The 14,549-nt window shown below is 39.6% G+C and overlaps 1 protein-coding gene across 1 annotated transcript in view; it reads right to left on the bottom strand.

Moving 5' to 3' along the window:
- Window positions 1-11,274, bottom strand: part of RFX7 (regulatory factor X7) — a 135,051-nt gene extending 123,777 nt beyond the window's left edge. Inside the window, exons 1-2 of the mRNA XM_043555358.1 lie at window positions 10,784-11,274; window positions 10,467-10,629 (exon numbers count right to left, since the gene is read on the bottom strand). Coding sequence (XP_043411293.1) covers window positions 10,467-10,627 — 161 coding nt within the window. The 5' untranslated portion in view covers window positions 10,628-10,629; window positions 10,784-11,274. The remainder of the gene's footprint in view (window positions 1-10,466; window positions 10,630-10,783) is intronic.
- Between the last annotated feature and the right edge of the window lie 3,275 nt (window positions 11,275-14,549).

The raw sequence follows: 14,549 nt of genomic DNA, 5'->3' as shown, positions 1-14,549 counted from the left end.
TGCTAGCCGGACAGAAGTTCAATGCCGATGAACAGAAAGAAATCAGGCTGGACTGACTGCATGGGGCCAGATTATACAGGCCTTTGAACCTGACAGCAATTTTTGGTATGATATGGTGGGCAACATGAAATTATTATAGGTTATTAGAAGGAGACTACATGGAAAAGGATATTTTTGAAGACTTATTTTGGCAGCAATATATAGCATAGTTCAGAGAGGGGAAAGGCCAGAGGCAGAGGCAACTATGGTGCCATTGTAACAATCCAGGAATGAGATGGTAAAGCACTGGACTGTGGTCCTGGCAGTGGAAATCTAGGGAGTAGGAGATAGGGAGAAATGTTAAGTGACCCTGTGAACTTGGCAATCTTAAAATACTGGGCATAACGATAAGAGAGAAAAATATGAAACCAATATTACTAGCCTGACAGAATGAAGAACAGGTGGCATCTACTACCCAAAGAGGTAAAATAGTTAGAAATGAAAGCAAACTGAGGTAGCAAACACTATGGCACAGAAGATTACTGTGAAAATGCCAAGTTTACAAAGACAGTGGTAGCTAGCTACCTGTACTCTAGCAAATGAATCAGTAGATGTGATTAGAGTTGTCTGATCAGTCCATCTATTTGTGACTTTATCAAACAAGTGAACAGAGAAAAAAATGGATGGTTGAGAAATAAGTGCCTGGATAGTCACCATTAAAGGGCATCTAGAGGAAAGAAGCAGGAAAACTAAAATGTTAGTCAGAAGTAAGGTCCATGAAAACAAAGATCTTGCATCTTTGTCCATGGAATCCCCAATGCCTGGCAGAGTAGCTGACACAAAGGCAGCTCTCAAAAAGGAATGAATGATAATTCCCAAACTACAAAGGAATCATATTAAAAACTAGAGCTGAAGACACGATAAAAGATAAAGACTGAAAACAAAGGCCATTGAGTTGGCAAGAAGAACAGGAAGCCAGACTGCAAGAGTCAAAAAGGACAAGAGCAGAGAGAAGATCTAGTGGAGTGAGGGTGGTGAGCTGATGGACAGATGGCAACCAAAGGGAAGAGCAGCAGGGTAGACAAAAAGCATTATTTTACTTGTTTGGGTATTTTTCTAAATCAAAAATTATACTTGCTCATTCAAGAAATTTTCAAGAATATATAAAGGCGGGGGCAGGGGAAGCATACATTTGTTCCACCATCTAAGTGCAAAACAGTTAACAGTTTTAAAATGTATGTTCACTTATTCCTCCAAATATATAAGTGGGCTTACAAATCAAACAACAGGATTATAAATGAGGGACTGAAGGGGAGGGAAAGGAGTAAGGAAAATAGTAAAACCAGGGATGAGACTAGCTAGCAATGGTTACCACGTTTCTTAAATCTTTTCTTAGTGGTCAAAAAAAACTGCATTTTTCTGCTTTATTTTTTATTATTGAGTAAGGATTTTTGGACTGTTAACTGTTTATATTATTATTCTTATAAAATGAGTATTTGCATTCTTCATTCACTTACCTAATGACTTTTTTTCTTAGACTATGAATGAGCTCTTTAGGTCACTGAAAGATCAACTCTTTGTTTTACTGCAAAAACTTTTCTCCAAGGTTGTTTGCTGCTGCTTTAAGGAAGTCATAAGCATGTATAAAGTCACAGGAAAAGCAGCCTGTGGAAAAGAACAGTTTGATGATGCTGACAGAAAGGGTATGTATTAGAACAAACTCCCTAAATATATGAAAAGGGATGAATCCAAAGGGGAAAACAAATTTCATCTGATAATGGAAAAGTACACAGATACAGATGCTAAGACACAGGATCCAAAATATGAGCTAAGTGAGGTATACAGAGGATCCCATATATAGTTGTATTCTGATCCTCTTCACGAAGTGGCCATTATTCAGAGAGTCAACTCAGGGTACTAACAGAGCAGTTCCTGGTCCTCTGCCCCAGTTCTCAACATGCCCATCCTTTCCTTCTCTATTATTACTTTATTTTTTTCTTCTACCTTTGCACATTAAAATTCAGATGAGAGAACTGTGATTGGTGGAAACCCCACTCCCCAGGTAAGCAAATTTTGACCTAAGCTATCTTCCCCTAATTATTCTCATTACTGGTAAGGTTTACTGCCATCAACAACTGTGACTCTAATTCCTGCTAGTGGGATATTAAATTGTATTTGGATCAATAGTCTATCCCTTGATTTTTAAGGTCACCATCAGATGGTTATGGTCACCATCCTGAATTTTGCCAATAAGAGTATTATATCTTACTGAATCCCTCTGAATCTAACTCTCTATTTTTTAATTTAATTGATTATAGCACGCCATCGCTGCATTTAACAAAATCTTACTTTTGTTAAATTCAATTAATGACACATGCAACTACCACAAAGGGGTGAATGTTTTAAATGAGGAGTAGTGTCTTGTTACTTTTTAATCCTCCTGACTATATATAATATACATTAAAATAAAGGTATACTGTATTCAGTTTTCCTTAACCACCTGATTCTGTAAATTCAAGACAGTTTTTGACCTTCTCACTTCTCTGAAAACTTGTATGTACAGAATTCGGCCAAACACTGGTTGTTAATATCTCCTGCTTCAGAAAAAGGAATCATGTATTTAATAATATCACAGTAACATTTTAGATCATAGACTGCTTACATACATATACAATTGACAGATCTAATAACTGCAATCAAATTAGTGAAGTGATTCACTTAAATTAACTGAAGCATCTTGTTCAAATAGATTTCCCAGATTCCCAGAAGCACCAACTTTACTTCAAGCAAGAGGTCAATGAAGTGACACTCTTATCCAATTAAATTTTTAAAATTCCATATATACTGCAAAAACAATGGTAAGTACTTGGCTACCCCATATAAATAAAATATTTTACTGTCATAAATTATTTATTATGCAGTGACTGCTTTGTTTTAGGTATATTCAGTCTCTGAATTCCTATGAACCTTACGTACTAGAAAATGAGAATGTTTCATTTAAATTCAGTAAAAATTCACTACATTGGGATCATCTCAGGTAAGGCCAGTCTAAATCACTGAAAAAAGTTAATTCACACAACTGAGATCATTGTTCCCCGAGAGTTGAGAAAAATTTCATGGAAACAATAGACATGAATCGAATCTTAAAGTTAGTAGACCCTTGTATCAGAAGATAAAAGAAAGGTTTTTAAAGTAGCAGGTAAAGAGACCAGCACAGGCATACAAAGAGAAACACGATAATAAAAGCAAAGAAAAAGGGTTAGTGCAAACTGCAGTCACCACTTAACAGAGTAATCCCTGTTCTCATCTTGTAGCTACTTGACAGTACAAGGTGATCAAAGTAGGAAAGCCACAGAAAAATAAAAAGAATACAAGTACAGAAAGAAAAACACAAACCCAAGTGCTCTCGATGCTTGGTTTGTAGCTTAAAATGAGGCCTCATAAATTCCAACACCACAGCCCTAGAGACTCATACCCTCCCCCTCCAAGATAACCAATAGTTCACACTGATCCCCATGCTCTTGGTAGGTATCAGTAATCAATCAGATTTAGCATGTAAATTCAAATCAATTTGTTAATCCTGTGTTGGAATTGGTGTAAAGGTATCCTTTGCTACCTGAACCCCTGCTATCCAAGCTCAGACTATGAATGGGTTCAGGTAAAAAAAAAAAAAAAAAAAAATTTTTTTTTTTTTTTTTAAAGACAAAGCTATTTGGAAGAGATGGTATTTCACACCATATGGACTCTTGCCTTCCAAAATTCCAAGACATAACAGATTGGAATCTGTCACTCTGACCTCTCGCTCTATGAATTCAGAAACCAGAGACTCAAATAGCAAGGAATATCTTCATGTTTTCAGTTTGTTTTAAGATATAAGGAATATAAAACCTCACCTCCCACACAACTTTTCATAATATAGAGAAGCTATTGTAATAGATGTCTGAAAATGGTATTATGCATAATTAACCAAACCTCGTTGTCTTCTATTTCCTCTTATAAATAGGAGGTATTAGAGTCCACTATCAGAAAAAAGTAAATGTCTCAAGAAAGAAAAATTAAATGTTTTAAAGTTTTTATTCACATGGGTTAAGGTTAAGTGTTAACTCTCTTATTAATCTCATAGCCAGCGCACAGTGCATTAAGGCCTCAGAGCTTATTTGTTCCTTATTTATTAACTTGCCCAGGACAGGAAGATCCTTCCTCCTTTTGGTCGATGCTGCTCGTCTTTAACCTGAAGTCTTAGAATCCTCAATAAAGCAGAAGAGAAAGCAAGTAAATACACACAGGCTGGTGGAAAAAGAGGCGCTGGTTTAGTTTGGGCAGAGATATGGAGTAACCATCTTACTGTCTTGTTCTTTACACTTATAAAGAACACTATCACAATAACACATTAAAAAGTCTACCCTAGGGGCGCCTGGGTGGCGCAGTCGGTTAAGCGTCCGACTTCAGCCAGGTCACCATCTCGCGGTCCGTGGGTTCGAGCCCCGCGTCGGGCTCTGGGCTGATGGCTCAGAGCCTGGAGCCTGTTTCCGATTCTGTGTCTCCCTCTCTCTCTGCCCCTCCCCCATTCATGCTCTGTCTCTCTCTGTCCCAAAAATAAATAAACATTGAAAAAAAAAAATTAAAAAAAAAAAAAAAAGTCTACCCTAGAGGTGCCTGGGTGGCTCAGTTGGTTGAACCTCTGATTCTTGATCTCGGCTCAGGTCATGATCTTAAGCTTTTTAAGATCGAGTCCTGTATCGGGCTCTGCACTGAGAGCGTGAAGCCTGCTTGGGATTCTCTCTCTCCCTCTCTCTCTGCCCCTGCCCCACTTGCACTGTCTCTCTCTCAAAATAAATAAATAAACATACAAAAGTCTATGTTAGGTGAAGAGGAGAAGTAGTGAAGCTCCCTATACTAAATAATTCTGAAAACACACCTTTTTATTTACATAACCAAATTTATAATATAACATCCACTACTGCCTTAAAATGTTACACTATTACTACAGGAGAAAGTTCCTATGTGAGGTGCTTTTAAGTACTGAGCACTTCTTTATAATTATAAGCAAAACAAAATGAGCACACAAATAATCCCGATAGTGCAATCTCTCAATTAGTAAACTCCCCAACAACAGGGATTACTGCACAGACTTACATATTTCTGCACAATCAACAACGGCTCTTAGAATACTTTAAATGTAATACATGCTCAATAAATATTTGCAGACAGAATCTCACATAACAGAACTCTTGCATAAGGTAACAAAAAGTGAATAACACCTTCAGATAGTCCTGGGCTAACACCCAAGAAACACTGACAAATCCTAACAATTCGTCCATTGAAAATGTTCTGTTGATTGCCTATGACTAGTTAATTCTGTTAGTCTTTCACTGTGCTTATGGTATGTTTTATTATTCCTGTCAATATTAATTTAGTAACACAGTCATAGAAAGTTAAGCTAAAGGAACTTGCAAGGTCATCTAGTATAAACCTTTCATTTTACAGACAAGGAAATGAAGGTCTACTTTTCTCACAATCAACACTTTGGAACTTGTCACCTCTTTCCCTGGTTCCCTAACTAAATAAAAGAGACATTTTATTGCACTTTTTTGCTTAGGTTAACATTACAAGTGAAGGCACATTCCTCAAATGCCAGTCTCTAGCATAGTATGTTGTATATAGCAGGTACTCAGTCAGGTGAGTACTTACACACTGTTCTTGCTCAGTGTTCAAATTTCAGTAAATGACAATGCTCATTTTAATTATTTTCATTTGTACAATTTTTGTGCGCAACAATTGTTTTTCTAATATAAAAAGTGATCTGACACAAGTTTTTACTCAAAGCATTATCATTCATAACATAAAATACTTGTCTTTCCTACCACAGTGAAGCTCATTTTCCCCAATAATACCAAAACTAATAGTGAGACAGAAACCAAATCAGTTTTGCACATAACATTCAAGACACATCCCCGTAGGGAGATCGAATTGGTAAATTATACACACACACACACATCCATTACCTAAGAGCTAAACATTAGGCCAGGGGCTTGAAACTGCTTTACTTGCCTTCCTGGTCAATAGGGAAAACAATTTTATCAGTTTCAAATCACAGAGAACAAGGAACTGCCTTCTTTCTGAAGTCACAAACTGTTGGGATGCAACCATCACAGCTAGTCTCAATACAGGACAAGCCCCACGTTCAACCAACTATTCAAAACTATATGAAAGCCAGGTAATGTACTAGTCAGTCTCTAATTTTAAAGCAAAATGAAGATCAGGGACTTAAGGTTACAGTAAACTCTAAAGTTATAAGCTTTATAGTAAATGTTTCCCACTGCAGTTGAAGAACAATAACTATTCTCAGAGCTCATAAATGCCCTGACCCAGAACCAAGGACAAAATGGAACTGCTGAGTTCTAGTACATGGGACAGAAATCAGGTCTAATACGGCTTTACCATGTAAACCTTGTGGATCATCATACTTTGCTCTCTGTAACTAATATATAAAAAAGTAAACAAAACTGTCTAATTTGGGTTTAAATTGAATTTAGAAAACATCCAAAAGGTCCACATACATAATTTCACTTTGATTATAATTTTAAGTCTAAAATGCATGAGATTCAGAAGTCTGTATGACTTACCGGACTGAATAAAGACAAGAAACTCTGGCACCAACACTGCTTCCAAGGTCTGATAATTAATGAGAGGAATCCTATCTTTCCTGTCATTTAATTTATCTGTTTCCAAGAAGTAGGTAGGACAATGACACATCTTAAGGACTGTTTAACAAATGGTTTGTAAGGTCTTACAAATAAATAAATAAAGGGTTATAAACAGGCTTATAAACAACTGATAACTAATTCTTTCAAAAATCCCTGAATTTGTTTCTTGAGTAAATACAGTATTAGAACATTCTCTAGAGTAAAACATCAGGATTTCTTTCAAATTTCTAGATAAAGGTTTGCTGTTTATGTTACAGCCAAATTGCAAATGTTAATCACTCACACCCATGTAGGTATGATTATTCTCATAACTAATCACAAACAGGCAGAAGAGATATCAAATGTAATTTTTTTCTATCCTATTTTTTTCACAAGAATTTTATTCTATCAGGGTTTCAAGTAAAACTGCTTTAAAATGGAAACTAAAGCAGTGTGTGGGGGGGGGGTATTTTTAACTAAACACAAATTCTCTTTTTTTCTTCTTTAAACTACGAAGATATTGGGAGACAAGAGGAATGAAAAACTTGCTTTGTTTTTTTTTGTTTTTTTTTGTTTGTTTGTTTTTGTTTTGGTAACCAAACAGGGGTGCAATGTTAAGTTCAAGCAGTTTGCAGTGAGGTTAGCTGTGGCTGTTTTAGGTTGCCAGAACAGAGTTTTATTTAGGAAAAAAACACAGGTTACTAGTTTCATTTTTTTAATGCAAAGTTTATATTAGAATCCTGTTATTCAGAAAATAACATTTTCACAGCATATTCAGTATTAATACACATCTCTGTAAGTACCTCTCCTCTCAAAGTAGTAAGTGATTTGGACCTTTGTCTATGGAGTGGGAATGAGGAAGGTCAAGAAGTGCCAGCTTATAAACTTGGACTTAAGTGGATGATACTCTTAAATATATCAACAAATATTACAACACTATCAAGTTGGCAGTATCTTCATTTTCTAGAACTACCTTATTAACATTTTTTTAGAATTTTATTTCCAATTCTTATGAAATAATTTCTGATCTCATCAGGTACCATGATTTCAACTTTGAACACTTAACCTTTTTTTTCAAAGTCTCATTTAATGCTTAAAATTACAATGGACATACTTTCATCAAACAGCATTTTAGTTTAACAGAATAATTATGAACTGAAATAATAAATAACACATTGTCCAACTAAGGGCCTGCCTCACATATTATATGTATATTTGTTGAATAGGAAGACAAGTACGGACTTGTTTGTGATCTGCAAGTTCAATAATTTAGAAACTGTGATCAACCTAAATGCAAAACCCATTTGATAATTTTTAAATGCCACATTTTGGCTTAATGTAATTTTAAATTCTCATTAGTAATGATACCAAAGGTTGATGTAGAAAGTAGTACAAAACTGATCTCTCAGAACATTATCAAGTTATAAAGTAACTGATAAAAAGATATTGTTCCCTCAAAAAATGTGAAATGAGATACTTAAAGAATTGCAATCTTATCTATTAAAAATTATTTTAATTTAGCACACTAGTTCTTAGAGGAGATGGTGGTGAAAAGGCTTTCACTTTTTTTAGTGTCTTTATTTTAGATAGTCACTTGATGAATAATATAAATCCAGCCTTGTGGGTCAGGGGATATGAGACTATATATTAACTATCTCCACTAATGCTGTTTATGACCCATTATTGTTTGTTCCAAAGTTCTAAACGTAATCATCTTTGCAAATAGGATTTCTACGCTTGAAAATTAAACACTAGTAAGTGTGCCATTACAATTTTAAAATAAAGATATAAAATTGTATACTCGGGAATGAAGGTGTTTGTTGCCCATTATTTTTTCTGAGCAAGTAGCAAAAAAATGAAGTGCACTCTACTTTAGGATAAGTTTTTCTCAGAGTCAGCGCAGTTAAGTTGTAATGAATGTGTAAATACAAATTATCAATGAAAGGATAATTAAATCACATGATTTACCAAAAAGAGTACTATCATTATTATTCAGTCAGTTGGCTATATAACTTCTATTTTAAAAATATAAAGTGGAGTTTCCTTTCCCCTACTGTTCTCATAATAAATTAAAATACATTACTAATTCAACTTTTAAAATGTGCCTTTCGTAAAAGATTTTAGTTCTTTAATTTAGATGCCCCTTACCTTAAATGTAAAAACCAAGGGGCAAATACAATTCAATGATGATTTCAGAGACACTAAGTTACATTAAGTTAATAGGGGTTAAAACCCACTACTTTATGGCAGGAGATTAACCATCTCTCCCTTTAAAGTTTTCAAAAGGGGGTGAGGGTATCCCTTAAGGAATAAAGGCTTCTCTCTCTGTCTGTCTCTCTGTCTCTGTCTCTGTCTCTGTCTCTGTCTCTCTCTCTCTCACACACACACACACACACACACACACACACGACAATCTTACTTCTCTGACCTATTCAAGCTGCCAAAACATGACTATCATCAAAGCCAAAAAATTCTACCTTAAAATATTTAAACTTCATTTTAAAATTAAAACTGAAAGCAAGATACTCAGCTGCCAACTACTGTGTAGTAAGAAACTATTAAAGCCTGCACTGACCTACTTCATATCAGCATCATGACAACATGGATGTATGCCAAGAAATAATAAAAATTACCATATAACAAACCTTAATTTTGTATTTAAAAATTGTGACTGTTTTTAAAATGCATAAATATTGTACTACAATGTGTTATGATGCATTTATTTTTAAACTGCAATAAAATGAAGGAGTTTTAATATTTTAGTAGTCACATTCAATGATGGACATGTGGTATTTCATTTTTAAAATCAGAGCTTGTTTTACACCACATTCTATTTTAAAACGTCTATTAAAAGCAATCTCTTAGACCAAAGTCCAAATATTGCTTTCCACTTTTAAAACAGTACTACATTTTTTAAAAATGTCAGTTAATGAAGAATCCTACAAAAATAATGCAAGTTCATGTTCAAAGAATATTTACAATGGCTCTAACAGAGGATAGACTTAACTCAATGTATTTAATTATTAAAAGATTGCCACCAGTCCGTCAGAGTTTAACCTAATGCTGAAATATTGTAAATTCTCATACAAGCAAGCACAGAAATAGCAAAGGATATCTCACCTATGGTCTTTTTAAAAAAAGAAAAAGGCACGAAATGGCAAGACATTTTAAAATAAAACATCTTTTTAAATTAAAAAATCACTTTACAGTGTAAACTGCCACCTTAAAATATCATATACTAAAAAAGCCCTTTCTTCACAATCATGCAAATAAACTCCCTGGAAAGGAAATTTAATCTCAGAATAAAGAAGGCAAACACATCCAGAAATAGCAGCTAAACCAACCGAAAGGAAGAGACACATTAGGTTTTGTGCTGCATATTAATATTCTTACGCACAATGTCTGTTTGGTGAAAATTCACAATACACTTCTTCCTCTCTGTATGACTGCAAAAAGGAGTAAACACATTTCACATTCCTGAGTCCCAAATTCATGCCACGATCATGCAACATGACTTAATTTCGTCCCATATTCCTCTTACACATAAATGAACACCACAAATAACTTGTTTATCTACACTCACAATTGAGGGGGTAAAAGCATTTGGGGGGGGGGGGGCTATGGAGACCAGAGGTGATGCAAAGTCCCCACACCTCCAGAGGTCCTATAAAAATGCACCCGACTCTGGATACCCACATTCAATGAATGCTTCAGCCTCTTCCTCCGCCCGCCGCCCCCCACCCCGTTTGCAGCAGAAATGTGCCTGGGCTTTTTTACCCCGGCGATGGAGGATCCTCTTACCAGATGGAGTTCTTGATCTTGTGTTGCAGCGCGCTGGCCTCTGTCCCTGGCAGCCCAGGCACAAGGGCTGGCAGAGCCACCCCCGAGTTGGGGGCGCTGGGGGGAAGCTGCTGATGGGCATCAGGCTGCTGTGGTGGCGGCTGTTGTTGTTCCTCTGCCATCGCTGCTGGAGGGGTGGGAGGGAGGGAGGGAAGATGGGGGCTCGGGGAAGGGTGAGGGAAGAGACGGGGAGGGGAGGACGAAGGGGGAGAGGAGGAGGAGGGGGGAAGGGAAGAGGAGGAGGAGGAGGAAGGAAGCTGAATAAGCTAGGCCTTTACCCCAGGGCTCGAGTGAGTCGCTTTCGCCTGCCGCCTGGGGGACATCACCGGGGAGACCGAGCGGCTCCTCACGGCAGGGACGCTTCACCGCGGGAGAGGCATGGCGGCGCCCCTCAGCCCCCCGCCGCCGCCGCCTCCTCCCGTCAGCGGCCGGGGCTGAGGGGGATGAGAAGGGGACGTCTGAAGACGAGGTGGGGGGGGCAAGGCTCCCCCAAATCCGAGAACGACTGCTCAGGGACTCCGCGGCCCGGCCTTCCTTTCTTGCCCCGGGGGCTTTCTACTCCGGGGGCCCACGCTGCTGCAGCCCCAGGCTCGGCTCCACGCCACTCCCCACGCCGCCGCCGCCGCCGCTCGCTCCCGGCCCCGCCGCCACAGCGGCCGCCGCTGCCCAGCCAGCCCAGGAGGCAGCCTAGTGCGCGCAGCCGCACTGCGGCCCGGCGCAGACGGCTAAACACCTACCGCTCCGCCGGGGGAGGGGGGGGGGCGTGGACCAGCGTGTGCGGGTTACGGGCACGGGCGCGGGCGCAGGGGACCGGGAGGGGGGCGCACGGGTGCGCAGGGCAGGCGCGGACCAGCTCGGCCCGGAACGCGCGCCGCCCGGGCAGAGGAGGGGACTGGCCAAGCTGGTGGAGGAGAGCAGGAAAACGTGGGGGAGGTGCTGGCGAGAGAAAGAGAACTTGCGTGAGGACGAGGAGGAGGAGAAACCAAATATAATATTTGGCGTGGAAATGGGATTCTGTTTTTTTTTTCCCCTTGCATCTTCAAATCAAGAAAAAGTGAAATTAATCAACATTATTCCCTCTGCCCTCGACGAGTGATTATTGCTTCTCCCTGGGTAAGCGAAGAGAATTGAAGCAGGTAAGAAGATAAGCTGACTTTTCCAAAGCCCCCAAAGAAGAACACCCGTTGGAATTAACCACCCTTTAGGTAATTCAGTCTTGAACGGAAATCGCAAGTCAGGAGCTGGGTTGAGTGCTTCTCAGTCGGGCATTCAAAGCCCTCCAAATCTGGCCCCACTTTAGTTATCCAATCATAGCTGCCTCCATCCCCCTGCAAGAACTCCCGGCTCCAATCAGTGAAGTCTCCATGCCATTCTCAACGCGCAGCAGATTCATTCTTCCTTCGTGCCTTTGCTCATGCTGTTCCCCTCACCTCCCCACCCCACCCCCTTTCCAGGAATGCCCTCCCTCCCTCCTCTATACCACTCTCAAGCCAACCCAGGCTCTAAGGCACAGCTCAAGTCGCGGCTTGTCAGGGTCCCTGGCAGCCAAGGCCCCTGCCTGCCTCTGAAAGAAACACATGCAATTCTGGCAACATGGAGGCTCAGGCTTCAGACATAAGCTCCTTCCTTTGGAGCCAGTTGAACCCCTGGACACACACTCTGTGCCCTTCTTCCCATTCACACTTAAGAGACAGTTTTGTCTACCAAGAATAAGACCCTGCTAGAAACAAGCAAGTCCCCTTTAAGAGCAGAAGAATTGGCTTTTCTAGGTGGGGCTCATCAGGCAGGCCTAAACTGCCTGGCTGTAGAAGACAACCGCCAAGGCCTCTGGCACCAGATGGAACAGCTGCTCAGCTCACACTGACCTTTCTCTGGGCCTGTGGGTGTTGTGAGCTCTCAGCTTTAACTTTTCTAACAGTTTCTATCAGGTTTCTACCTATCAGGTTCTCTGGCCACTTTCCTGCTGTGCTTGGACTTTGGGCCATGAGGCTCTGCCACCACTTAGAGTCCTGGGTGAGCAATCTGATTGGCTTGGGCTTCCTGGCTTTGGAGTGTTTTGTGCCCTGCCTTGCGCTGGAACTCTCTTGCTTTTGCACCGCTGTGCCCTCAGGCCTGGCTCCCAGATTCACCCTGAATGCTTGTAGATGGTCAGGGGTGGTGGAGTAGGAGGAACACCTGTGTACAAAACACTGCTCCTCCATGAGGATTTCAGGCTGCTTGGTTTCCTTTGCAGCTTGATACTCTTTGCACTGATTGTTTCATACAAATTGGTCCCCTTTCCTATAACCTAAGGTCACTATTAGTTTAGCCACTTTAGGAAAATATAGGTTGTTTATGAATTCATTTTGCATATGCACCTTTGTGTCCTCTACAGACAGTATTTTTCTGTACCAAACTGATAGACATGGCGTGCACTAGATAGAAGCTTTAGATAGACGCTTTGAAAAAGAATAACAATTAGCTAATGTTTGCTGAGCACTTTCAGCCTGCCAGACCTAGCATTTTCCATACATTATCATAGTTATTCCTTCCCAAACTATATATAATATAGGTATTCTCCTATAAATTCTCCTATTAAACAAATGAAACAGAAGCTTGGAGGGATTAAATAACATTCTTAAAGTTATCCAATTAGTAAATGAAGGAGCCGGGAGTTTGATCCTGGAAGTCTAATTGCACAATCTGCAACCCATGCTGAACATGAGATAATACTAAAAAATCTTGAGTGTATATATAAATTCCATGTCCATAGGGAAGATGGAGAAAGCAGAAAGAAAGAAAGAAAGAAAGAAAGAAAGAAAGAAAGAAAGAAAGAAAGAAAGAAAGAAAGAAAGAAAAAGAAAAGCATTGGGGAAAGTTGCCTAGTCCTCCAGATTCTAATTTTTTTACCTCGCTAAGAAAGTATGATGGCTTCACATTGCCACACCCTGGGAGGGAGAGATACTAGGGAGTGAGGGATTTCATTCAAGAAAGATAATGTATCTGAGACCTGCCAAAGGCCCTTAAGAAAAGGAAGCTGAGAAACTAGACTTTTTTTTTAAGTACGCCAGTGGGTGTCACACAGGCTGGCTTCCCGAGTGCAACTTTTGAGAGTTTTTTATCGGTTCCATGAAAGAGCTATGTCACCCCAGCAGCCACTAGAGGGCTCAGCAGAGCTGCAACCCTGAGCTGCCCTGGGGTGATGATGGAAGGGCGGTGCTTTAGCTTGAGTGGGCATTGTTGAGCCTTTGGGGCCTTCAAGAACCAACAGGCGGTTGGAGGAGACATCTGTGACTCTTAGGTTCAACCAGCAATGAGTGGCAAATTGTATCAGATTAAAGAGACCTAACTGCTAGAATGAGACATTTTTGCAGGAAGGAAAGGATCTGTCTCCCACTGCTCCTTTAACATTTGGGAGTAGAGTGTGTTCTATTGCAGTCTTCAGAGAGGGCTATAACTAAAATCATGCCATTAGAAACCGAAAAGAGAGCTGACCAAGTTACCCAAAATCTTGGATAGGGACTCGAGCCAAACCGAGACACTGAATGAAGGTAGCAGTGTAGCCAAGTACTTCTGAAATTGTATGTGTACCCCTGTGGTGATGAAACCCTATACTAAGGTCCCTGAATCACCCAGAATCAGTGTGGCTCATTTTCCTAGACCTTCATTTTGACTCAGTGAGAAGTAATGGAAAACATTATAGTAAACATGAATTTTTAAGATAACATTAGATTTTGAGCTTATATTTCCCAATCCTGAGGAGTATAAGTCTATTCTTTTTGTGAAAGTGTACTCCAGTGGAAAATTTTGAGAAACACTGATGTAGTGGGGAAGAAAGACTCTGGTCTTGGAGTTAGAAGACCTGGGAATTCAAATCCTCTATAAAAATTTTTTCCATCTCTATAAAAATGAAACTAGTGACCTACGTCACAGAATTGTTATGAGGAACAACATGTAAGGTGACATCTAAACCACGAAAGTGGTATATGCGTATGAAGAATCTCTACAAGGTGGATTGTGAACACCTGAAAGGTAGTGACTATGTTTTATTTATCCTGGTAGTCC

Source organism: Prionailurus bengalensis, chromosome B3, assembly GCF_016509475.1.
Source record: "Prionailurus bengalensis isolate Pbe53 chromosome B3, Fcat_Pben_1.1_paternal_pri, whole genome shotgun sequence".
NCBI classification, from domain to species: Eukaryota; Metazoa; Chordata; class Mammalia; order Carnivora; family Felidae; genus Prionailurus; species Prionailurus bengalensis.
The sequence above is the reverse complement of the archived record's forward strand: the minus strand, read 5'-3'. Positions and strand labels throughout refer to the sequence as shown.